The sequence below is a fragment of the Lissotriton helveticus genome, chromosome 9 (genome assembly GCF_964261635.1).
Source record: "Lissotriton helveticus chromosome 9, aLisHel1.1, whole genome shotgun sequence".
Taxonomy (NCBI): domain Eukaryota; kingdom Metazoa; phylum Chordata; class Amphibia; order Caudata; family Salamandridae; genus Lissotriton; species Lissotriton helveticus.
The window spans coordinates 950061067-950087856 of record NC_136070.1 but is presented as its reverse complement, the minus strand read 5'-3'; the positions used below and the strand labels follow the sequence as shown (position 1 = coordinate 950087856).

Sequence of the window (26790 nt, the reverse complement as noted above, 5' to 3'; positions counted from 1 at the left end):
GCATCCCCTGGGAGACCTCTGGGTGCACCTCTGCCCTGGGTACAGGGACTCAAGAGAGGGCCCAGTGCCAATTCAGTACCTGGGTACAATTTGGAATATAGAGAACAGCTAGGCTGTGGGTCTGATTAGCAGGCCCACAGCCAGGGAAAGTCGTAAACCAGTGAAGCAAAAAGCAAAAATCTGGGTGATCATAGGATTGCAGACCCTACTCTCCTACACCAATCCTGAAGTCACATAGGAAGTATCTCAGTTTTACGGTAGGGTCGCAACACTATCAGTTTGCGGTTCTCCCGTTTGGACTTACTACTGCACCTCGAGTCTTCACCAAGGTGATGCCAGTGGTGGCAGCCCATCTCAGGAAATTGGGGATTCCGGTTTTCCCCTATCTGGATGACTGGCTGCTCAAAGCGGAGTCTCCAGAGAAGGTGCTTCATCATCTGCAAGTGGCAACCCAGCTGTTATACAAATTGGGTTTCTCAATAAACGTGCCCAAGTCTCACCTGGTGCCCTCTCAGCGCAACCTGTTCATAGCGGTGATACTGGACAGTACTGTGTGTCGAGCATTCCCACCTCCTCTACATGCAGGAAATTATCCCTTTATTCTACAATGGAGCCGTCGTTCCAGTCCTGAATGTCCTTCGTCTGCTCGGTCTGTTTGCTTCCTGCATTCTGGTGGTCAACCATGCACGCTGGCACATGAGGGCACTCCACTGGTGCCTCCGCAGGCAGTGGTATCAGCACAACGGCGATCTCAGGGAGTCAGTTAGGATCGCCAGAGAAGCTGCAGCGGATCTGTCTTGGTGGAATGTGGAGGGCAATCTGTCTCAAGGAAAGCCCTTCCATCTTCCTCCCATCGGTGGTCACAGTGATAAAGGATGCCTCTACCCTAGGGTGGGGTGCTCTTCTGGGTGACCTGGAGATCAAGGGTCTTTGGTCTCCAGAGGAAAGGTTACTTCACATTAACCTTTTAGAGTTGCGGGCGTATGTTTGGCGCTCAAGACCTTCCTCCCTTCCCTTCCCTTTGCGGTCAGTCTGTTCAAGTCCTGGCAGACAACACTACCGCGATGTGGTATGCCAAAAAGCAGGGAGAAGTAGGGTCGCATTGTCTCTGCAAAGAGGCGTTGCGGCTCTTGTCCTGGGCTCAAGATCATCGGATTTGCTTGATGGCAAATCATCTGGCCGGGGTGCTGAACGTGCGTGCGGACAGTCTCAGTCGGCAGTTCTCCACCGACCACGAGTGGAGGCTTCATCCGGAGGTAGTTCGTCACATCTTCCGGACGTGGGGGACTCCTCGGGTGGACGTGTTTGCCACTCACGAGAATGCTCACTGCCCGTCGTTCTGCAGTCTCCAGTATCCAAAGCAGGGAGCTTTTGTGGGATGCGTTTCAGTTGAGTTGGGACTCACAACTCCTTTACGCGTTTCCTCTCATGCCCTTGATTCCTCGGGTTCTAAGGAAGATTCGCCAAGACCGGGCCCAAGTCAATTTGATCGCCCCAGATTGGCCAAGAAGGGTGTGGTACACAGATCTTCTTCACCTCTCATCGCACCGTCCACTCCGTCTCCCTCTCAGGGCAGACCTCCTCTCGCAGTCGGAGGGGCAGGTTCTACACCCCCACCTCCAGAGCCTGCACCTTCATGCCTGGAGATTGAACGGGGCAACCTGAGTTCCTTCTCTCTACCGCCTGACGTGGTGGATGTTATTTTATCGGCCAGGCGACACCACCAAGTCCATTTACTCATACAGATGGTCAAGATTCATTAAATGGTGTGGACAACGGCAGCCTTGGATCCTTCTGTTCCTTAGCCTTGTTTTGAAGGAGTAGGAATAGAGGAATATTGGGTGGGTCACTGGACCCTTTACAAGACCAGCCTGAACATGAAATAGACTGGTATGAGGAATTGGGTGAGGCCAGTGTACTGAAAACCTCCCCAGGTTCTGGCCCTTCTCCCCCTACTGTGGCTATGCTATTTTGGTGAGAAGGGTAGCTGAGGTCCTTGACCTTCAGCTCTTATCCGTGGATGTCAAGACAAACATTTTAAGAGAGGTCTTGCAGCCAGGTGTCTCCTCCTCGGAGCCCCACGTGCCTTTCAACGAGTCCTTGACTAATGTTCTTCCGGGAACCTGGTCAAAACCGAGCACAGGGCCTTCTGTGAATAGGACAGTTGCCTGCTTCCATCTCCCTGCACAAGGTGGCCCAAAATTCCTCACCAACCACCTGATCCTGAGAGCTTGGTGGTTCAGGCCTCTGCCTCACAAGGCACGTTCCTTTCCGCACTCCCAGACAGGGAATACAATAGACTGGATAGTTGGGGCAAGATTATTTGTTTTCTTCTGCCAGCCTAGCATTGCGGTCAGTGAACACTGCATACCTATTGGGCCTTTCCTCCCACTCCTTGTGAGAAAGGGTTGCGCAAGTGCTTCCACAGGTCCCAGAGGAGACCCGGGACATTCTATCCCAAGCTGTATCAGATGGGAGAGATGCTGCATGGTTCACCATTTGTTGTGGGCTTGACACCACCGACTCTCTGGGCAGAACGATGTCATCGATGGTGGCTGTTCGACGTCATGCCTGGCTTAGAGTTTCTGACTTTTCTGGGGATGTCCAGGCTTTCCTTATTGGCATGCCCTTTGATGGCACCGGTCTCTTTAAAGACCATGTGGACATGGTCCTGGAGTGCTTTAAGGACTTGCTGGTTACAGCCAGGTCCTTGGGCCTTTTGAGTGACCACCCGTACCTGTCTGCTTTACGCCCTTTTCGTGGCCATGTGAGCAGCTATATCCCAGACATTTTACTGTGCAGGTTCAGCAACCGCCGCACAGCCATGGGCGCAACTCCTTTCAACCCCATGGGTCAGGTGGCCAGAGGGTCCAGTTAGTCATATCCTCCCGTGCCATCTCTAAACCTTCCTAGTCCGGCCCTTCAAGATTCTGGGCGGCCAGTTGGTGGCAGGATCAGCCGTCATCTCCACCACTGGCAAAGCATAACATCAGACAAGTGCATTCTTCAGAAAAGTCTGAAGGGGCTACTTCCTCTCATTTGAGTCTACTCCACCCTCCATACCTTTGACTTATGACTGGCTGATGGAGGACCACCTGACCTTGCTTCAGGAGGAAGTCAGGACTCTCTTGGCCAAGGGAGCCATAGACATAGTTCCTGCACCAGAAGTAGGCTGTGGTTGTTATTCCTGCTACTTTCTGGTCTCAAAAAAGGACAAGGGCCTTCATCCTGTTCAAGATCTGCGAGCCCTCAACAACTTCCTCAAAAACAAAAAGTTCAAAATGCTCACTCTGGCTCAGGTCTTGTCTGCCCTAGACCCCAGAGACTGAATGTTAGCATTGGACTTGCAGGACACTTAATTTCACATTCCCATCTTGCTTGCTCAACCACGCTACCTGAGGTTCATGGTAGGCCATGAGTACTTTCAGTTTACAGTGCTCATCTTTGGCCTCACTAGTGCCCCTTGGGTGTTCACCAAGGTGAGAGGAGTTGGCCTAACAGCTAGGGCAGTCAACCTGGAATCTGGAGAACCGGGTTCAAGTTTCAGCAACAACACTGAACATCCTGTGATTCTGGGCAACGCACTGAATCTCCCCGCGCCTAACAAAAATGAATGTATCTTCATGTAACGCAACTGGTGCTCGTGTAAAGTGCTCTGTTACCCGATGCCTTTGGGTCAAGTTCGCTCTCTATAAACTCTGTAACAAAAAAAAAAGAATTAAAAAAACGTGATGGCGTTAGTCGCAGCTCATCTGCACAGATTAGGGGTACCAGTTTTCCCCTATCATGACGACTGGCTGTTGAAGGCGAGCTTGCCCCAGACTGGCCTCTCCCACCTCCAGACTTTGGCAAATATCCTACTTTCACTGGGTTTCACTATCAACCCAAGTCACACCTGACTCTCTCTCGGATGTTCCTTTTCATCGCAGCTGTTCTGGACACGCTGCAGTTTCTGGCATGTCCTCCTGAGTGGCGAGTTCAGGATATTCAGGCTATGGTACAGATGTTTCAGCCTCTACCCTGGATTTCTGTGAGACTGAGACCGAGGTTGCTGGGGCTCATAACCTCCTGCATCCTGCTAGTGACACATGCCAGATGGCATATGTAGGCTGTGCAGTGGGACCTGAAGTTCCATTGGGCGAAGTATCATGGGAATCTCTCCAACATGGTCCAGATCTCGGAGGGATCTGCAGTGGGGCTGACCAACCTCAATTGGGTCAGAGGCAGATCCCTCTCCCTTCCCCAACCAGATCACACAGTAGTGACAGATGTGTCACTCCTGGGATGTGGCGAGCATCTGGGGAAGGTGGCGATCAGAAGACTGGTCTCTCTCGGAATTCGGACTCCACATGAACTTGCTGAGGCTCTGAGCGATTTGCTTGGCATTGAAAGCTTTTCTCCCTTCCATCAAGGGACAGATGGTTCAGGTGTTCACGGAGAACACCACGGCAAGTGGTACTATAATAAACAGGGTGGGGTGGGGCCCTGCACCCTTAGTCAAGAGGTCCTGCATCTCTGGACATGGCAGGAACAGCAGGGCATATTCCTGGAGGTTCAGCACCTGGGAGGTTCGCTGAACGCCAGGACAGACAAACTCATCTATCGATGCCTAGTGGATCGAGAATGATTCAGAAAAGGGGGTGGTGATGAACAGAGTGTCTGAATTAAGCAGACCACTCTTACCCAGTCCAAAGATCAGGGCTTGATCCATCACCGTTATTTATCTCACTGCCCCATCCCAGCTCAGAACCTGGCTATATGCAATTTAGTCTGTCCCTGGCCCAGTGCATCATGGGAACAGGGCAGACCAAACTACCAAGCCAATTCTTCACCAGAAAGGAGACAAGCTACCGGGGACCGGTTTCTGGCATTTCAGCCTCTTCGGCCCGGCTGGCTTGAATCCTGGATCGAGAATGGCATCTCCATCCAGGTCTCTGTCAGAGGTGAGAAGAGCCTTGGTTAGATATGTTTGCCTCTTCCAAGAAAACCCAATGTCAGCAGTTTTGCGTGCTGGAGATTCCAAGACGGCACTAGCTCTGTGATGCTTTTCGTCTCGAGTGGATCTCTGGCCTCCTGTATGGCCTTTCCACCAATGCCACTCCTGTCCAGAGCGCTCAAGAAGATCAGGAGCGACTGCGCCCAAGTCATTCTTGTGGCTCCGGACTGGGCATGGAGAGTCTGGTATCCCAAGCTTCTCCAACTGAGCATTGATCCTCCTAATAGTCTGCCCCTTCGGGAGGATCTTATGTCGTAGCAGCAGGTGAGTCCTCCACCCGAACCCCTCAACTCTAGTTCTTCTTGCGTGGAGATTGAGCCACGCAGTTGATTGCATTCAACCTTCCTCCCGAAGTAAGTGATGAGATACTGGCCGCCAGGCATCCCTCTACTAAGACCTTGTATGCCTGCTGATGGTAGACGTTTGTCAAATATTGTACAGAAAGGTCTACTGATCTTCTTTCTGCTTTCATCTCTCAAGTCCTTCTCTTTATTTTGAACCTTCCCCAGCAGGGCTCTGCTTTGGGCACTCTTAAGAGATACCTTTCATACTTTACTGCCTTTTTGAGGCTGCCAGACCAACCCCTTTTATTTAAATCCCCTATTGTAAACATATTTCTTAAGGGGCTTGTACATATGTTCCCACCTGCCCCATTCATTATTCCTCAGTGGGACCATAAATTGGTTCTCACCTTCCTGATGTGCTCTCTGTTCGAACCTTTGCACAACTGCCCCCTCTGGCTGCTGTCCATCAAAACTGCCTTTTTAATGGCAATAACTTCTCCAACAAAATCAGAAGCATCGTTTGCCGATGATTCAGACTGAAGCAGCCAGAATCATTTACCAACAAGGTAGACGGTGCCATATTAGACCGCTGCTGAAAGAGCTCCACTGGATGCCGGTGGAGCAGCGATCTCTGTTTAAAACTGGATGTATCCTATTCAAAGCTATACATGGTCTGGGTCCCAAATTCATATCCTTGAGAGTCCTCAAATACTCCCCTCAGCGCACCTTAAGATCTGAGATCTTAAGGTGTACCGAGATTCAGACGCAAACGCACCGGAGGGTCTTGGTTTTCTGTACTGGGCCCGAAATTGTGGTACTCTCTGCCTACTACCCTGAGACTTGAAGAAGACTATCTGCATTTCAGAAAATTGCTTAAGACTTGGCTTTTTACTCTAGCACCAATTAGACTGTTTCTGGTTTTGATTTCTCCTTCTCAAATCTTAGCGCCAAGAGACCAGTTGGTGAACATGCACTTTAGAAATTCACAATTAACATAACTTCAGCCAGGAGGGTGAGCAAATTGCAGGCTCTGTCATCCAAGCCTCCTTACCTGACCATATTCCCTGATAAGTTTGTTCTTCTCACTAGTGCCTCTTTCTTACCAAAAGTGGTAACACCACTTCACGTGGGGCAATCAGTCGCCTTGCCCACTTTCTTTGCTCCTCCACATCCCTATGAAGAGAATGAGCGACTTCACTGTCTGGACCCAAAAAGAGCGTTGTCGTTCTCCCCTGACTGCACTAAAGAGTTCCAGGTTGACAACCAACTCTTCATGGGGTATTTATATAAAAGGAAGGTTGCGTGGTGCAGAAGAGGACTATCTCACAATGGGTTGTCCTCTTCATCAAAATTTGCTACGCTCTGGCCAAGAAACATCCCCCTGAAGGCTTAAGAGCTCACTCCACCAGAGCTAAGGCTGTGACTAGTCAGTGCTTCAGTCCCTGACATTTGTCAGGCAGCAATGTGGGCATCACTGAACAGTCACCAAGCACTACTGCCTAGACAGTCAAGTCCACAGGGATACCCTTTTTTGGCAACTCTGTCCTGCAGGACATTTTGGTCTAATCTGATCCGCAGTCCATCCTCTGGGGATGTTATTGCTTGGGTATCTATTCTAAGGTAAGGAATCTGCGGCTAAATGTCTCTTATCATATGGACAAGTTACTTACCTTTGGTAATGCCTTATCAGGTAGATACATATTCTAGCCGCAGATTCCTTACCAACCCAGTCATCTTCTCCGTACTGCGGACAGGTTTTAAGGGTCTGGGCAGATCCCTTTCAGGGCCATAGTTGTTCTAAACACACCACTGTCAGTGCACTTCATGGCTACGCGCTCCTACCATGAGAAGTCGCGAAAAGTAAATGATGTCACCAGGTCGTGCCTCTATAAATGACGTGGGCGTCCCTTCCAGGCGCGGACGACATGAAACCGACAATATGCAGAGCTGACTACGCCACCTACCGGTGTGTTAGGGTACTGCTCAAGCCAAAGTCTTCCGGATCCAGTCTGGGACATTCTAAGGTAAAGAATCTGCAGCTAGATTGTCTCTAGTAGATAAGGTGTTACCGAAGTTAAGTAACTTGTCCGTTAGGTAAAATATCCACCGGAAAGGGCTTTACCAAATGTAAGTAATTTATTCATTACTAGAACAGTTAGTATGTAACTCAATTGTGGACATTGTATGCCAAACACTGTACAACTTAGTTGTCCAGAATATATGCACTACTAAGGTTGCATAAGGTCCCATGAATCAACTGTTTTAAATTGTATTTGTTTTACTTTTCCTCAGACACAGATTACATCAGTGCGTCAGAGCTATCCAAGGTGGAGCAGATGTTGTCTCATCTAAGTGAGCAGTCCAAGCAGGCGGCTGCCTCCATCCTGGTAAGTTTTCTGTCTTGCACAAGATACTTATAACTTCTTAACATCAGATTGATTCAGAGTAACTCTTCAAAAGTTGCCTCAGTGCAGAAACCTACTTGCCCACAAAAGCTCCACTGACACCAACACCTCTTTCCAGTGACAACAGATTAAGGCAGTACACCTCCCACCCCTTCTCAGCATACTACATGCCTGCTATATTCCGGACATGTTCTAGGACTTGTTGGGACCTGGGCAGAAACAAATATGAGGCTCCTCTAATATGCATTTGGCGTAACAGCACAGGAAGTGACATCATGGGTAGTGATATCTAGGCCTGGGTAGTAAATTCCATTCTCCTTGCGGAATTTGGGTAATTTTGCGTTCGGCGGAGAACGCAAAATTGCCCAAAATTCTGCGTTCTGCGACTTCGCTAAATTGTTTGCTTGTTCGCGTTCTCAAAATGCGTGTTCGCGAGATATTTCCCCCGAGCACGCAAACAGCGATTGCGAACAGTAAAAAAGCATTGCGAGCAAGCAATTCTGCGTGTTCGTGGAAATTGTTTAACGTTACGCAGAGATTTGCGTAACTCGATTAGGCAAATTCCACCCACCCCTAGTGATATCCATTGACCATTAATTCTCTGGTATCATTGAAGCAACTTTGGAAGAAGCTACTTACCTAATATGTATATCAGTAAAACTCCAAAAATGATTAATAATAACCCTAAAACAATAAGTACAAATATATTTTAAAGCTCCTTTCAAATGGAAATACATTATATTGTCAGACTGATTTGAAGACCTTGTTCCGAGGTCTTTCCAAAATTGATGATATTACTCCAGTGTTCACTAAGGAGCTGATCTGTAGACCTTCAAGTGAATCTGAAACCCCTCCTTTACACCAGTTAGCTCCAAAGATAAGGCATTTAGTTTTCAGCAGTAATGGGGGATCAATACAAAGCAATTCATTCTGGATTGGGTGAGCGATCTACATGTGCTGCAGCAAAGAACAGAAAGCACAGATGGAAAAAGCTAAGAGGAGGAGCCTACATGGATATCGTACTCAGGTGGGGTGGCTGACCTATGGACAAGTAGAAGCACCGTAGACTGAGAACCTAAACAGAGGAAATATTCTCATGCTCCATTTTTAGGTCAAGCCTGGGCAGCACATGCGCTGCTCTGAGTGGCATGTTGTATTCAGGTAGGGACTTGAAGCTCATATTTTTCATTAGTGTGTGTCATTGTCTACTATAAACTGTGGCTGTTCATTGGTCAGTAGCCATTATAGGTGAGGGGTTAACCCAATGGAGTCTGTGGACCTGGGTACAATGCGGTATAGGGTAAAAATGGTCCTCAAACCAATCAATCCCTGAGGTAAAGTTAATTTAACATTTCATTTTTCAGTGTGAGCTCAGAGTCATTCAGCGCTCATGGGGAGAACAATACTTCCATAAGGTTAAAAGTAAGAAGGATGTGTAGCCACTGTATTTTTTATGAAAAACACGTTAAATTTATCATACTTCATAAATTTCAGTCAAAGCCGTTGTTAAAAGTAGCTGGTTGCTCCTGAGGAGGAACGTGCAAAGGAAAGAGTAAGTGCTCAAGATAAAGTGCGTGAGTGGGAAGTTACTCCCTAGGATTAAGATAGAAGGAAATAGTTGAGAAATTTGTGCGTGATTGATTCAAAATCTCAATCTTATAGAACTGGCCCAACAGTAGTTTACATGGTCTATTTCACATCACTTTTTAACAATCACAGATTGTAATTTTCGGCACGTCAAACATGAAGTGGTGGATGGTTCCAGATGTGTAGGTATATGATAGTCGACGTTTCGTCTTGGCTTGTGGCACATAGGGTAGTAAGGCCTTGGCATGTGAGTCTTCTTCAGGACAGAGGTACTGGAGACAACCAACAAGTGGTCTGAAAACCTCACCTAATGACAAGAAAGGGGTGGGTGGTTGTTAATAAACTAACCAGGTTAACACATCCAAAACGAGGTACACCTGTACAACGGTGTAGGAGCTTACCTGCAAGTGTGCTGATGGGGGTGGCGTTGACGGGGGTGCTCCCTTCGAGCCTCTTCACAGCTGTCCTCTCAGGCTCCTTACTCTGAAGACTGCCTTTCTGGTTGCCATCACCTCTGCTTGCAGAGTGAGAGAGCTTTAGGCGCTTTTTTCTAAGCCCCCTTTCTTCTCTGTGCATCCGGACAAAGTGGTGCTTCAGCGAGACCCTCGTTCCTTCCAAAAGTGGTTACACCTTTTCACATTGGACAAACAATTACTTTGTGCACCTTTTTCCCACCTCTGCACTCTTCCAAGGAGGAGAGAGACTACAGTCTAGACTCTAAGCGTGTACTGTCCTTCTACCTGGACCACACTAAATATTTCCGGGTGGACGATCAACTTTTCGTTTCCTATGTGGGTACCAAGAAAGGGTGGGCTGTCCAAAAGCATACCATCTCAAGATGGGGTGTCCTTTGTATAAAGATTTGTTACGCTTTAACTAAAAAGGAACTTCCAGTGGGGCTGCGCGCTCATTCCACTAGAGCTACGGCAGCAATTACTGCTTTGTCACATCCAGTCCCACTTCTTGACATCTGACAGGCGACCACATGGGCATCTATGAACACGTTCACCAGACATTACTGGATAGTCAGGTCCGGAGGGACGGATACTTTGCCCGTTCTGTCCTCCAGGATTTTCTGGTGTGATCTTGGTTCGCAGACCCTCTCTGGGATGGTATTGTTGGGGTATCTATTAGAAGTTAAGGAATCTATAACTAACTCTCTTTCAGATGAACAAGATACTTACCTTCGGTAACTATGTATCTGTAAGAGACATAGGTTAGTTATAGATCCTTACTTGCCACCCATCCTCCCCTCTCTGCGAACTGACTTCTAGAGACAGTGACTCCCTTACAGGGCCCTAGTTGTGGCACACCAGTGGTCAGTGTCTTGCATGGCTGTGCGCTTCTGGCGTGGAAAGTCATGTCAGAACTAACTTCAGCGCGCGGGGGCTGCGTCTAAGTAGACCCCGCAACATCATTCCGGCGACCACGATGCCGATGAGGGATGCGGAGTTGATCGACACCACCTACCGACGCGCAGGGGTACTGCTAAGAGAAAAAATTATCTGGATCCAGTCTCATGCCTGGGGGTAATACTAAGGTAAGGATTCTATAACTAACCTATGTCTCTTACAGATGCATCATTACCGAAGGTAAGTAACTTGTTCTACAATGCCAATAATGCCAGCTCTCATAAATGAGAGACCTATTGAATTGCAAATGCTTGTTAAGAGCTACAAAGAGTTGAACTAACTGAAAGTTATAAAGAAGAGATGATTAAAAAGGCAATAGACGATGTGCAGCTTAGACTTATAAGAAAGGGAAATCCAGCAATAGGTTGGGGAGGTGATACATGACTTGCAAAGTAAAGTTACAGAAATTCCAGAGATTTTCATTTTTTTTAAAAGTTTAACATTTTAAGTCACATCTCCCTAATATCTGAGAAGATAGTTGCCAAATTGCAAAGGATCATGTCGCTCGACTCCTGTATAGCCAAAGATGTAATAATGAGATTCCACCTGCCCTCAGGTAAATCCATTGGCTCTTGGTAAAGCGATAATTGAACTCTAGATCTTTGCAAGACCCTCTTCATCATTCACACATCTCAAATCAAGTCCCAGAGTACCTAACCAAAAACCTTAAGTCCTTCCAACCTTCAATGCAAGATCAGCCACACTGAACTTACTGGAATGGATACCTACTCTCGTAGGCTCTATGAGGCAGATCATGTTATATGCATTGATAAACCCTATGGAATTCCTTTCACACTCCTCAGCCACCCCGGCCTCAGCCTGCTTCTCCTGAACACTCCCCCCATTTTTCCCTCATCTCCCACAGGAGGCCAATCCTAACTGTTCTGCTCAAAAGCAGCTATTTCCCTAGGCCTCACTGTCACTCCCTGAGGTTTGAGATTGTGGTGGGTGGAAGCGCACATCATGTTGTGTTTGCCCAGGCCGGCCAGTGTCATTCTGCACATCACGATGACACAGACTAGCTGTGCACACCCACCCTAAGGTTGCAGCAGACAATTGGATTGTGCACCATGGCCTAGCCCGCCTATGCAGAGGAAGCAGTTTACCTACAGCAGTGGCAAAACAAAAGCCACACCATCTGGCCTCGGCCATACTTCTGTTTGTCAACTGTGGGTTATTCACCATACCTGTACAAGCTAGGCCCCATATCCTGATTTTCACTGCACTGAAGTTTTACAGGATGGTCGACTTTCTGTAATCACTTCACAGGACACTTTGTGCAAGCAGACACATCAGAAAGCGTTTTTCTGATGGATACATCTGCCAGTGGATTCCTCACCTTGTGATTCCTCACCTTGTGAATATCCCCCTGCGTCAGCAACATTCGGAAATTCTTTTTGTAGCTTCGCGACGACGTCATAGAAGCAAGGCATCGCGCGCGGCTCCGCTGACGTCACTGACTCCATAATAGGCCCACGTCGTCGTGATGACATCAGTTCCCTTTTTTACGCATCATCGACGCTAACGGTTTTCGAGGGATCCTCTGTAGCTTTGATAGTAACTTTGTTACTGTTTGTTGGTTTTCGTGTTTCTTGTATCGCTTTCTTCTGTCAAGATGTCATCGAAGAAGACCCGATTCAAGCCGTGTAGTGAATGCGGGAAAATGATGTCGATCACGGACCCGCATGAAGATTGCGTTTGGTGCCTGAGCTCAGACCATGATGTCCAAGGGTGTCTATCCTGTAAGATGAATCCCAAGGCCCTTCGTGAGAGAGAGGTGAAGCTCCTGGTTGCCAAGATGTAGGGTAAAAAGGACAGGAAGAGTTTGAGGTCGCGATCGAGGCGGTCGAGGTCTCGTTCGAGGTCGCCCTCGAGGTTGTCATCAGGGCATGCTTCCAGGTCCACTAAAAAGAAGCACAAGAAGAGGAAGCATGGGTCTCGACATCATTCGGAGAAGGATTCGGATTCAAGAACGAAGTCGCCAAGCAGGAAGCATCGGAAGGATGTTATATCTCCTTTGCCTAAGGCTTTGGATCCGGAAGGTGAGGCCTCGCCCATGGAGTCGCCGGAGCATTCTCCGGCTCCGGTGTCGAATCCCTCTCCAGCGCCGTCTTGATCTCCAATTCAAGAGGAGGAAGAGGCTCCCCTGCCTGAGGGTTCGACGACTCCGGCTCACCAACCTGAGGATGAGACGAATCCGGTGCCTCCTCGAGAGCAGCCTGTGGGTTCATACCCTCCTTTTCCGGGCCCAGGTCAAGACCCTACACAGTTTTTAAATGCTATGTATGGTGTCTATTCAAGAGCCTTGTACCCCTCTGGAGCACTGGCTAGTCCCATGGGTCCGATGGCATTTAACCTGGGAGTCCCCCAGACTTATCCTCCGGCGCCATTCATGCCATTTATTCCGGCTCCGACACCGCCTTGGCATTTCTCGGTGCCGCCGAAGCCTTCGACGCCGATGCCTTCATCACTGGTGCCGGTTCCAGTCCGACCTCGAGAACATCGGCCTGGTCCTCCGGCTCCGAGCTCGACGCCGGCTCCGGCGGAGTCGATTCCGGATCCGCCGACGCCGTTTCCGAAGGAGAGGTCGAGACGTGAGGCTCAACGACTTCTAGAAGAACAAAGATACAGAGAAGCCGAGATGGAAGAGGGAGAGCGACAGGATACTGAGGATTATTTTGATGACTGAAGAGAGGCTAGTGGTTTGGAGCTGTCTCCGGATTGGGAGTTAGCCTCTGTCTCAGATGCCCCTTCTAAAGATGTGGCTCCATATCATGTAGTCATCAAGAAGGCAGCGGATCAATTGAATTTAACTCTTCCTACTGCAGAGTTCAAGTCGAATTTTGACAGAAGTCCTCCACTCTCCATCTTCTGTTGTGGAGCCCATGCTTCCTTTCAATGATGCTTTGACCGAGCCAATCTTAGAGGTGTGGAATAGACCGCTTACAGCCCCTGCTGTCTCTAAAGCTGTTGCAAGAAGATACAGGGCTGGAGACCCAGACTTTTTATCTTCGCATCCTTTGCCAGAGAGCTTGGTGGTACAGGCAGCCTGTTCCAAAAAATCTGCAGGTGCTTTCCCTCAGGTGCCTGGGGACAAGGAATCTAAAAAGCAGGATATAGCCGCAAAGAAAGTCTTCTCATCAGCGAGTATGGCTCTCAAGTCAACAAATGCTACATGCCTCTTGGGGCGTTACATCCATGCTTTGATGGATTCTGTGAAACAACTAGCTCCTAAGATTTCAGAGGAGGACAGAAATTATTTTAATGAGGTGCTTGTTGACACTCAGGCTGCTGCTCGGCAAGTCATCCAGAGTGGGTTGGACATAGCTGACTCGGTGGCGAGAGTCATGGGTTCTTCAATTGCCACCAGAAGAGTGGCCTGGTTGAAGTCCTCCCAATTCTCTGCGGATGTCCAGGCTCCCTTAATGGATCTACCTTTTGATGGCTCTGGCCTTTTCGGAAAAAAGGCTGATGCTGCGTTGGAGAGATTCAAGGACAGCAGAGCTACGGCCAGATCCATCTTTGGAGAGACACGTTTCCAACATGAATAGCTTGTATCCAAATGAAATGAAATAGTCTTATGCTCTAAAATACCAATCGTAAGTAACGCTGTCCATCACGGATGCTGCCAATTAACCACCTACTGCCCCAGATCGAAAGTAAAGATCTCAAAATATACACCTGCGTGTTCTCCATTTCACAAAAATATTGGGGCACTTAAAACAGCCTCAATACTGAAAACAGCACATCGATATGACCCCTAACCAGAGGGCAATTCACTGGAGTGGGCAAACACCCCCACCAAAAATGGTCCAGTGGTATATTTTGGCCATGTAGGTAGGAGACTTTACATATAATCCTGGATTTACCACAACACTCTGGAAATAAAAGCCGTGTTGCAAAAAGAGACAGGGTCGACAACATGGTGACATTTCTCTGGGAAAGGTAGCCTCTTGGCATTGACATCAAAATCACTGCAACGCCAGGAGTCCCACTTTTTAAACTCAGCCTTTCCAGTTGACCACATTGTGGGCTCTTTGGTTACACTTTTTGAACTTGTTCTTCTGCTCCCATTTTGTGCCAAGAATGTGCACCTTTAACAGCAATCTAATGACGTCTTGTAAATAGGTAGTAAAAACAGAAATTGGGTTGATACTACCTTAGGAGTTGGGGAGGGGTTCAACAGTGACCAGTCTCAGAGTCTATTCACAAAATTGTATTCTGGTGGTAAAATTATAGCCTCTGGAGCAAGCAATACTTCATTGCAGTCTCAGTTTTCCTTCTTTAACAACATTTTTGATCTTGAGCAAATTATCCTTTCATTGTGCCTTGATCTGCAAATCTGACAATATGTGTGCACCTTTTTAATCATTCCTAATTAAATAAACTACAAAGACATATTTCCAGGATATGCCACCAGCAAGGTTTTCATTCACACATTCTGTCTTTAAATGAAGATGTCCACATTCAATATTCGCATCTCTAAAGGTGACCGCATCCGTGAAGATGCATTGTGCTGGACACTCCTTACGCCCAACCTCGCAGTAAACAAAAGGTAGCTGACATCAGAAGCTCTTTTATAGCCCATATAGTAGTAAATATCTGACAATGGTCACCCAGCCAGTGCACTCAATGCCTTCCTAATGAGGCGTTCCCATATTAGTCCTAAGAACAGCAAAGTTCAGTACATTTGGGTCCCGCACCAGCTCAGCGCAGGCAACACTTACTAAAAACTGGGACATACTGCAGTTCACTGGATGGTTGACCCTCAACATTTTGAACAAGTGAAGCCCTGAGACTGGGATTGCAGTGTATGTTGTGCATGCTTTCAAAGGCTTTTCGAAGTGGTTGCACCTATGTACCTGACTAGTTCACAGTTACTTAGGCTGTGACTGGGCTCCTCCAAACACCAATGACCTAACAGGTCCCAACTACTTCAGAAGTCAACACAAACAAAAGGCATCAAAGTGACAGCAGTAAGACTTTCAGAATGATAATGTAGTGAGAAATGTGTCAGAACTTGCATATGCACTCATGCATTCACTCAATCATTCTTATCAGTGATGTAAGTGTAGTAAGTAAAGAGGTTGTCATGAGACAAGATTAAAGTATAATAACTTATTTATTAAGTATAATTAACCTGAGTAGAAATGTGTGGCTCTCCCTCTGGCCAGTCAATAAGCAACTGCCAGAGTGTCGGGTGGCGGCTTTCCGCTGTTCCGAGCGCCGCCCACGGAACACATGCAGGCATCGGGTACTCACTTCCGGCCGGAAGTGGTGCCCCGGTCTAGTCCTCCACCTCGTTGCCTGACCAAGCACTTCCGGGGGAACACCGTTAAAATGCGTGAAACCCGCCGGAGTGGTTCTTCTGATTCATCTGCACCAGCGGAGCCCAGCTGCCGTCGGAGATCCGGTCTTCAGCTTTCTTCTCGTCAAGAGGGACGGAACACTTCGTGTCACTGTAACGCTTCCTGGGCCTCATTGCGTTACGTGACTTCTTGCCGTGTTTTGGCAATCTCGATGCAGCGGCGCAGGAGCGCTTGACATTGCTGTACTCGGGATTCTGTTACTTTCTTCATTTTTCGGAGGCTTGGCCGTGGCGCAGGCGCGCTACCGCCATTTACATTCAGAAGCGCAGGTGCGCTTTCTCATTTAAGCACTTTGGACTTTGCATTAGGTTAGGCAATAGCGCAGGAGCGCTTTGTCATTGCAGGACTTTGTTTTGATATTTGTTTTGGCAGTCGCGCCGGAGCGCTACTGCTACTTGCCAACACGCTTACTGCGTGGGAGTTCTCTACATAGGGCCGCGCTATAGCGCTTACCCTGGAGTTCCAGTTTGTCCCACCCCAGGCGCAGAAGCGTCTCCTTGTTTCTTTTGGTTCTGTGGTGGTTCCGGCGCAGTTGCGCCTCATTTCATTTCATATGTCAAAAACCTCCAGGCTCCGGGACATTTCGGCTTTACCGTCTTCATCGAGCCAAACAAAGCAACAACTAGTGGTGAGTGACAGGGACAGGGGCTCCTGTCTGCATGTGTTTTATGGGGTGTATTCGGCGCAAACCTAGTGTTGAGTCCTAATTGGGTCTTTCTTGTTCCCCCAGTTGCGCCAAGACCCTGCCCAACTTCCCTTCCACCAAGGCCACTCCTCCTGTTCATTTGGCCCCCTTCCTTGGATCCATCCCATCCTTGTCGGGTGTTATTCCCCGCGGGGGTTGGTTGGGATCAGGGGCGGAGGTTTCTGTTGTCTCTGCAGAATTCCTCCACAAGCCCAGGTGAGTCTTGTGGGGTACCTGACACAGAGTGTAGAACCATGGATGCTTAATAGGAATGTGGAACGCACTAGGCACAGTGCTCCACACTCCATAACAAACATAGAAGATTACAACATATCCTCTTCCCTTATATAAACAAATGAAGTAAAGAAAAGTGAGGAAAGGGAGTAATGGGAATAAAATAAAGACCACAGCAAGATACAATACTTTAAACAATAGCTTAATTTGACCTGAAAGAGATAAAGCTTAAAAAAAAATACACTTATAAGAAGTGCAAGAGTAAATACTAAACATCTTATATGAAGAAAGGAACCTAAAATAACAAAGCCGTTGTGAAAGCAAAACATCTCATTTACAAATGTAATCTTTTAGGTAACTTGGATGAAGACGATTTCTATAAAGTCTTACCTCCCGAGTAGGTTGACGTACCACAGGAGCAACTGAAGGAACAGGAGCAAGGGCATCACCGCCTCCTTGTACAACTCTTTAAGAAGCAATGTTCTCCTGAGAATTGTAAATGAGGTCATTGTCAGAAATGGACAAAAACGTATTGGTTAGAGGAGTATCATAACAATTACTCTTGACAACAACGCTAATACCCTCATTACCTTTCTGATACAAAGCCACCAGCCTATAATTCCATTTCTCACCATTATCCAGAACTACACAATATGGTAAGGTAAGTTTGACTTTGAAAGGCCCTAAAAACTTAGTAAAGGGAATCCCAGGTCTGCCAGAACATATATTTACCCAGTCTCCTGGACACATTTTCTTCTCTAATTTTTTTTCTTAGTTCACACTTCGTTGTGAAGTAACTGAAGTTGACTTGATTAGAATTGAATCTTTTGTTACAATGTCTCTAATCCAAGTGGGAACAAGTTTTGTGTTAGGTGGTCTCCCACTCATCCTCTCAAATGGTGTCTTGTTGGTGACACTATGCACACTAGAGCGATATGCCCAAATCATTTCCGATACCATTGAGTCCACCTTATCTGAAAGAGACACGTTAGTATTAGATTCCTTACCTTAGAATATCCCCAGGCGTCAGACTGGATCCGGAAATTTTTGCGTAGCAGTACACTTGCGCGTCGGTAGGCGTCGTCTGCGGCTCCGCGTCCGTCGTGGGCGCCGTGATGACGTCGCCGGAGTACTTAGACGCCGCCTCCGCGTGCTGACGTCAGTTCTTCTTTTTTCCGTGCCAGCAAGCGCAGATCTGGAAAAAGCAGTATCCCTAGTCAATTTTTGACTAACTTTTTTGATTGTTTTTGATCATTTCTCGCAGTCTTTCGACTCCGATTGGTGCCGTAGGGATGCCTGGCTTTAAGCACTGCGAGGATTGCGACCGCCTGATGTCGGTCACGGATCCCCACCACCTGTGTTTAACGTGTCTAGGCGTCGATCACGACGACAAGGCCTGCTCCGACTGCCGGGCCCTCTCTTCGAAAGCCAGACGGGAGCGGTCCCGCAGGCGACTCGAACTCCGGCAGTCGGTCCCGCGCCGCGAGAGGTCTCGGTCCCACGGGAGGTCGAGGGACAGGTCGCGGGCTCGGAGCCACCACAGCTCCGATAGTAGGCCGCACTCCTCCGGGTCGAAGTCGTCGTCAGGCAAGAAGCACAAGAAGTCCAAGCGGCGTCATCGCTCTTCGGACTCCCCCCGACGCTCGCGCGATGCGGCCGGGGGTTCGGGTTCGCCGCGTCCAGCTCCACACCCTACGGTCCCTGGGCTAGACGCGACGCCGGAGGAGATCGAGCGCTTCCTCATGGCCATGAGGAAACTCTCTCCTCCGACGGGCTCCGCGGCGCCTTCGGGCCCAGCGGACCCGTCTGGGGCCTCTAGCGGGTCGGCCCCAACGCCGCCGACGCCTTCGGGCCCGGCGCCGCAGGTTCCCGTTATCCCGCCGCCGCCGGTGCCTTCAGGCCCGGCGCCGCAGGGTACAGCGGCCCCGGCGCCGCCGGTGCCTTCGGCCCGGGGCCGCGGGACCCCGCTAGGCCTTCTTCGGGATCTGGATCGTCGCCGGTGGACCTTACGACCTCCCCGGCGTCGGACCATCAGGTGTCGCCTCCGGCGCCGTCCTCGGGCGGCGCCGTCCCCGATGCCTCCTTCATTACTGTTCAGCCGTCGGGTTGGCCCCGATGGGCGCCGCTCCAGACGTCGTTTGGGGAGTTTCACTTCTATGAACAGGCCCCATTAGTTGAGAACCCTGAGTTTCAGGAGATGGGTGCTGAAGAGGATTGGGCGGGGTCTGAGGACCCTCTGACCAGGGAGTGTCAGTCAAATGAGGACTGGGCAGGAGACCTTGGGAGGCCAGTGGCCTGGACACCTCTCCAGACACTGGTTTTGTCTCCCCTCCTACCGTGGCTTCGGAGGAGGGGGCAACCTACAGTGTGGTGTTGATGAGGGCTGCCAAGGCCTTGGGCCTTGAGCTCCCCGTCGCGGCCGTGAGGACTAATCTCCTCACTGAGGTCCTTAAACCGCAGTCAAGCTCGGCTGAGCCTCTGCTGCCCTTTAACGAGGCCTTGACCGACGTTCTTCTGGGCACTTGGTCCAAGCCCGCTACGGGTTCGCCCGTAGATAGGAACGTGGCCAGACGCCACCGCCCCGCCCCGGGCGACCCATGTTTCCTGTCCACCCACCCTACCCCCGAGAGCCTGGTCATCCAGGCCTCCAATTCCCAGACCGCATTTCCGTCGGCACCGCCGGACAGGGAATCCAAGAGGTACGAGCAGTACGGCAAAAAGATCTTCTCGTCCCTTAGTCTAGGACTGCGGTCTTCCAACACCGCATGCCTCTTGGGCCGCTACACCTACTCTGTGGGATACGGTCGCGGAAGTGCTGCCAGAGTGTCCGTTGGAGGTACGGGCCAAACTCGGCCAAGCCCTTGTGGAAGGCCGGGATGCAGCCAAATATTCTATACGGTGTGGGCTGGATACCACCACTGGGTAGAGCGATGGCAACGACGGTGGCGGTCAGACGCCACGCCTGGTTGCGGTCCGCCAACTTTTCGGCCGATGTCCAAAACACTCTGATGGACATGCCGTTTGATGGCCGTCGCCTCTTTGGCGACAAAGCAGACCATGCGCTTGAGCGCTTTAAGGACTCCAGGGCTACGGCCAAGTCCTTGGGCCTCTCGGCCCCGCGCCAGCAATCGGCTGCTTATCATTCCTTTCGTGGCCACGGAAGGGGTGTACCCACACGTGCTGCCAGCCACGCTCCGCAGGGTAATACCCAACGCGGTGGCGGCCGTGGGAACCGCCGTCCCGGCGGTCGGGGACAACGGCGAGGTCAGTCCACACCTTCCCCCACAGCATCCGCCTCAAAACCCTCCTAGTCCGTGCTCTCAGGCCCATGTGACGCCAGTGGGGGGCAGGGTTCCCCATCACCACCTCCACTGGCGCACCGTCACTTCGGACAGGTGGGTGCTGCAGATCGTCCGAAGGGGCTACTCCCTCCCCTTCGAGGCGACTCCTCCAGCCATGCCACCGCAGAACCACCGTGCATCGGGGATCATTTGCGACTTCTGCAGGAGGAAGTTACGGCCCTCTTGGCCAAGGGGGCCATCGAGCGCGTTCCTGGGCCAGAAGTAGGGTGTGGTTGCTACTCCCACTACTTTCTGGTACCCAAGAAGGGCAAAGGGGGCCTGTGCCCTATCTTGTACCTAAGGAACGTCAACGGCTTCCTCCGGAAGGAGAAGTTCAAGATGCTGACACTGGCTCAGGTTCTAGCTGCCCTGGACCCAGGAGACTGGATGGTAGCGTTGGACTTGCAGGACGCTTACTTCCACATCCCCGTCCTGCCGGCCCACCGGCGCTACCTGCGGTTCACGGTAGGCCACGAGCACTTTCAGTATACCGTGCTCCCCTTCGGCCTTACCAGCGCCCCACGGGTGTTCACAAAGGTGATGGCGGTGGTCGCAGCTCACCTGCGCAGGGTGGGGGTTTCAGTCTTCCCCTACCTCGACGACTGGTTGTTGAAGGCGGGCTCGCCCCAGACAGACGTCAGCCACCTCCAGACTACGGCAGACCTCCTGCACCGGCTGGGGTTCTCCATCAATGTGCCGAAGTCACACCTGTGCCCCTCTCAGAAGCTCCTTTTCATCGGAGCGGTTCTCGACTCGGCGCTGTTTCGGGTTTATCCACCGGAACAGCGGGTCCGGGATATTCAGGCTCTGATTCCCATCTTTCAGCCGTTATCCCGGGTCTCGGTCAGGTTGACGCTGCGGCTTCTGGGGCTGATGGCCTCCTGCATCCTGCTGGTGCATCACGCCAGGTGGCGGATGCGGGCTCTGCAGTGGGACCTGAAGTTTCAGTGGGCCCAGCATCAGGGCAACCTATCCGACCACGTCCTGATCTCGGAGGGCACTGCGAGACAGCTGCAGTGGTGGCTCACGGACCGCGATTGGGTCAGCGGCAGATCCCTCTCTCTTCCCCAACCGGAGCACGTAGTTGTGACGGACGCGTCCCTCCAGGGATGGGGTGGCCACATGGGAGAGGCGGAGATCAGAGGCCTCTGGTCTCCGGCGGAGGCCCGGCTCCACATCAACCTGTTGGAGTTACGGGCGATTCGTCTAGCGCTGAAGGCATTCCTCCCCTCTGTCAGGGGGAGTGTAGTGCAGGTGTTCACGGACAACACCACCGCCATGTGGTACTGCAACAAACAGGGCGGGGTGGGGTCATGGACCCTTTGCCAGGAGGCTCTGCGCCTCTGGCAATGGCTGGAACGCCAGGGCGTGACTCTGGTGGCTCAACACCTGGCAGGTTCTCTGAACGCCAGGGCGGACGAGCTCAGCCGTCGGTGCATGATGGATCACGAATGGCGTCTGAACTCGGACGTGGCGCAAGGCCTCTTTTAGTGATGGGGAGAGCCTTGGTTAGATCTATTCGCCACCGAAAAGAACGCGCAATGTCATCAGTTCTGCGCGTTGGAATTTCCAAGGCGGCACTCACTCGGAGACGCTTTTCGTCGCGAGTGGAGTTATGGTCTGTTGTACGCCTTTCCACCTATACCACTTCTGCCCAGAGTGCTGAAGAAGATCAAGCGCGACCGGGCCCAAGTCATCCTTGTGGCTCCGGACTGGGCACGAAGGTACTGGTATCCAGATCTACTCAGTATGTCAGTCGATCCCCCGGTTCGTCTGCCTCTTCAGGAGGACCTTCTGTCGCAGCAGCAGGGGACGGTCCTCCACCCGAACCTGTCCAGTCTCCACCTCCATGCTTGGAGATTGAGCGGCGACAGTTGAGGCCATTTGACTTGCCTCCTGAAGTCTGTAACGTCATTCTGGCAGCCAGGCGTCCCTCCACAAAGTCGGTATACGCCTGCAGGTGGAACAGATTTGTGGCATGGTGCACAGCAAAGGTTGTGGATCCTCTTGCTGCCCCTCTTTCTGAGGTTCTTCTCTTCCTTCTTTCTCTTGCCCAGCAGGGCTCTGGTCTGGGCACTATCAAGGGCTACCTTTCTGCCCTTTCAGCCTTTCTAAGGCTGCCTGATCAACCTTCTTTGTTCAAGTCCCCTATTGTAAATAGATTTCTAAAGGGCATCACTCACACATTCCCTCCTGTTCCGTTTGTGATGCCTCAGTGGGACTTGAACCTGGTTCTTACGTTTCTGATGTGCGCTCCCTTTGAGCCACTTCACAACTGTCCTCTTCGCCTTCTTTCTTTGAAGACTGCTTTCCTGGTTGCCATCACCTCTGCCAGGAGAGTGAGTGAGCTCCAGGCCCTTTCTTGTACTCCACCTTTCCTTTCTGCCCATCCGGACAAAGTGGTGTTGCGTACCAAGCCATCTTTCCTGCCCAAGGTTGTCACGGCCTTCCATATCAGGCAGTCTATCACCTTGCCAACCTTCTTCCCGCCACCGCATCCCTCTAAAGAGGAAGAGCGGCTCCACCGTCTGGACCCAAAACGTGCGCTCTCATTTTACTTAGACCGCACACGCCAGTTCCGGGTGGAAGACCAACTCTTTGTTGGTTACGTGGGCGCTAAGAAGGGGAAAGCGGTGCACAAGAGGACCATCTCCCGGTGGATCATCTTGTGTATCCAGGCATGCTACTCCTTGGCTAGAAAGGAGCCCCCTGTTGGATTACGGGCTCATTCCACCCGAGCCACGGCGACTACAACTGCCCTGGGCCGGGGGGTGCCCTTACAAAACATCTGTCAGGCAGCTACGTGGGCATCGCTGCACACGTTTGCAAGACACTAATGCCTGGACAGCCAAGTCCGGAGGGATGGCTTCTTTGGCCGTTCCGTCCTCCAGGACTTTCTGGTGTGATTATTGGTTCGCAGACCCACCACCGGGGTTGGTATTGCTGGGGTATCTATTCTAAGGTAAGGAATCTAATACTAACGTGTCTCTTTCAGATGCACAAGTTACTACTTGTCTAACGATATATCTGTAAGAGACATTAGTTGGTATTAGATTCCTTACCGACCCACCCATCCTCCCCGTTCTGCGAACCGATATCTAGGGTTAGGGTTATCCCCTTTCAGGGCCCTAGTTTCAATGGCACCAGTGTTGGTTTTTAACATGGCTCTGCGTTTCTGGCGCGGAAAAGCTGTGTCTAAGAACTGACGTCAGCACGCGGAGGCGGCGTCTAAGTACTCCGACGACATCATCACGGCGCCCACGACGCCGACGACGGACGCGGAGCCGCAGACGACGCCTACCGACGCGCAAGGGTACTGCTACGCAAAAAATTCCGGATCCAGTCTGACGCCTGGGGATATTCTAAGGTAAGGAATCTAATACCAACTAATGTCTCTTACAGATATATCGTTACACAAGTAGTAACTTGTGCTTTACCACTTGAAATAGCCATTGAATGACACCTTTGATTAAACGATTGGCTCTCTCGACAATTCTATTTCCTTGTGGGTTATATGAAGAAGTACGACTGTGGTTAATACCACAAGTGGATAAAACGTTTTTTATTTCAACAGATGTCAATTGCGTGCCATTGTCTGTTATAAGCACTGAGGGTATACCTTCTTCCCTCCAAATGCTCCTCATAATATTGATGGTAGTTGAAGTTGTAATGTCTCTGGTGACTTTAACTATTAACCATTTTGTGTGAACATCAACAACAACTATTCCAAAGCGTAAACTTTCTCTAAGGCCATTCATTGGTCCAATGAAGTCTATACATATAGTATGTCAAGGCAGACCTGGATCAGAAATATGACCTGAAGGTGCTTGACTACCAACTTTAAAACGTTTGTCACTCTCCTTGCAGATTTCACATTTTGTGACCCAAGAATCTACATCTGAATCCATACCTGGCCACCACCAATTTGTTCTTAATCTTTGTTTTGTTCGGGTTTGACCAAATGTCCTTCATGGGCTAGTTTGATCAAATTGTGCCTTAAAGAAACTGGAGGAATAAATAGATCACCTCTCATGATTACAGTATCTTCACAAACTGATAACTCATCTAGAATTTTTACAAATGTCCTAGTGGTGAGAGAAACCGTGCTCTCTCTCTCTTACAACCTTGTTGTATTCATTTTTTCAGTTCTAACAAAGAATTATCAGTAGACATGACATTAACCCACTCAATCCTAGTTAGAGCTTGAGGTTCACACACACACACACTTAAAACATCTTGTACATAAACAACTGCATCTTCATTCTGTTTTTTTTAGAACAGCAACTTTGTCAACTGTCTCCCAATCGAGTGATAATCTTGAAAGACAGTCGAATTATGTTGGGTGGAGACACTTCCAAGCACCACCTGAATGCATTGAAGGGCACATTTGGTGCCCTCCTTGCGTAAATTAGTTTTGCCCAGTTCAGGAGCCCTTGGCTCCCACTCTGGCACGAAACAACACAAAGGACAGGGGAGTGTTTACCCCCCCTGCCCAGCTCCTCCTTAGGGAGGTGCCCAGAGCTTCTCCAGGTGGCCACTTGATTCTACCTTATTGAATCTTGGCCCCTGGGAGCATCTGACTGGCTAGGACAGGTGAGTAGCGTCCCTGACTCCCTCTGATAGGTGGGTCACCAGAGAAGAGGTCTTTCCCCTTTTTAGGGTTGCTTAAGGGCTCCCCTGAGGGTGGGTCCTTAGATTAGTCCTGACAAGTTCAAAATCTGACTGCCTGTCGTCTGAAGACTGTCCAAAGGCTCTTCTGTTGGTGGATACTGGAACTCTGTTGTTCTTCAAGCCAGGACCAAGGACAAGACTGCTCCCGGTGGGAAGATTCCTGCTGTATCTTCATCCCTGCGCTTCTTCAAGTTCTGCTACTATGCGGGCGTGCATTCTCCAAGTCACCAAGGACTCAGTCTGCATCCAAGACAGAAGGAATCTCCTGAGACGTGAAGGAGTCACTTCCCTGCATCTGCAGGCACCTCTATGATGACGACCGGTTTGCTGATCCTGTTGTCTCACAAACATTGTTCTGCTTTGCAACACAGGTGGTGGTTTGTTGGTTCTCCAGAGGGCTGATCAGTCTTCCCTGCAAGTTGGGTGAATGTAATCCCTCCCCAGCCAACGTGAGCCGCCTCCCTGTGCACCGTGTCTGTTTGATGTTGCCATGGCTTGTTGGCTGTCTTCATGTAAGATCTTCAAGCTCCAAGAAGCCCCAGCCTCCAGCATTGCACAGCTCCAAGAGCAAAGTCCTTCCTGCATCCTCTGCATTGTGGGCCTTCTTCTCCTTTGTGCTGTTGAGGCTTCTCTGCGACTCCCTGTGCCTGTTGCTAGAGGGTACTTGAGGGGGCTCCATTAATTTCTGCTGTCTCTCCTGCGTGCTGAAGGCCGGCCCTGACTTACCCTTGCTGGGTTAGTCTCTCAGACCTTGCTGGTCTACAACACAGTATCTTCACCCACAATCGTTTGTTTGGATTTGCAGAGGCTTGTTGGTCGGTCCCTCTTCCTTCTTTCCGGCCCTGGCCCTTCCTTCCTCCAGTTGTCTTGGGGGATGGCTGCCTTAGCTTGCAGCCGTCGCCTACCGAGGAGCTGCTTTCCCCTCCGCGGGGCCCTACGTAGGCGGGTGCGGCCTTTGCTCGTGCTGTTTCCACGGCTGTGAGAGTTTTGCGCATGGGTGATCCAGCTACCCATTTCCCCACCGATCATCTTCTCGAGGTTCTCCATCCGGGCTCTGGTGGTAGGGAGCTGCTGCTTCCCTTCAAGGGTTCACTCAATTGTTCTCTTTCGGGGACTTGAGGCCATCCTGCCACGGGGTACCCGGGGCCCCAACACCTTCTGCACCTCCACGAACCGGCGCCGCGTGATCCGATGTCTTTCCCTCCATCCCTCTACCAGGGGCCCGCGTTTGCAGCATGCCTGTCCCTCTCTGCCGCCACTGTTGATGGTCGGGAGCTGGCAGCGTTTATTCTTCGCTCCGCTTTGGACATCTCGGAGATGCTGGGTTGTGCCATGGCTTCTTCGGTTGCCCTTCATCGCCATACCTGGCTTCGGGACAGTGTGTTCCCAGAGAACGTTCGGGAAGGGCTGGTGGACCTTCCTTTCAATGGTACTCTCCCCCTCAGTGATCTGTGAGTTGATCTAGTTCTTGGAAATGTTCTTCCGTTGGGGCGGGTCGCCCCAGTTGTGTGTTCTGTATGCTTCGTGGCCACTCGCGTCCTCCTTGTTGGGATTGTGGTTTTGTTGGCTGCTGGCCGGCCCTTCTTGACGGTTTGTTTTTGCTTTAGGTTTTCTTCACCATGTTGGCCCTGAGACTAGGCCTGCTGTTTTTTCTCCTTGGCTGCTTGACAAGCCTTCTGCGGGTTTCTCCGCAAGTGTTGTCTGTTGTCCTCTGCTGCGGAAGTTTTTTCCTAAGAGGTTTCCATGTTTTGGGACGCAACATGCACTATGTGGGGCAGTGGTAGCTGTTATACAGCTCTGTTATGC

The 26790-nt window shown here is 50.4% G+C and overlaps 1 protein-coding gene across 3 annotated transcripts in view; it reads left to right on the top strand.

Annotated features, from left to right (window-relative positions):
- Positions 1–26790, top strand: part of RNF123 (ring finger protein 123) — a 1600675-nt gene that overhangs the window by 1346508 nt on the left and 227377 nt on the right. For all 3 annotated transcript variants that reach the window (XM_078661207.1, XM_078661208.1, XM_078661206.1), the window contains exon 37: positions 7573–7667. In XM_078661207.1, coding sequence (XP_078517333.1) covers positions 7573–7667 — 95 coding nt within the window. The remainder of the gene's footprint in view (positions 1–7572; positions 7668–26790) is intronic.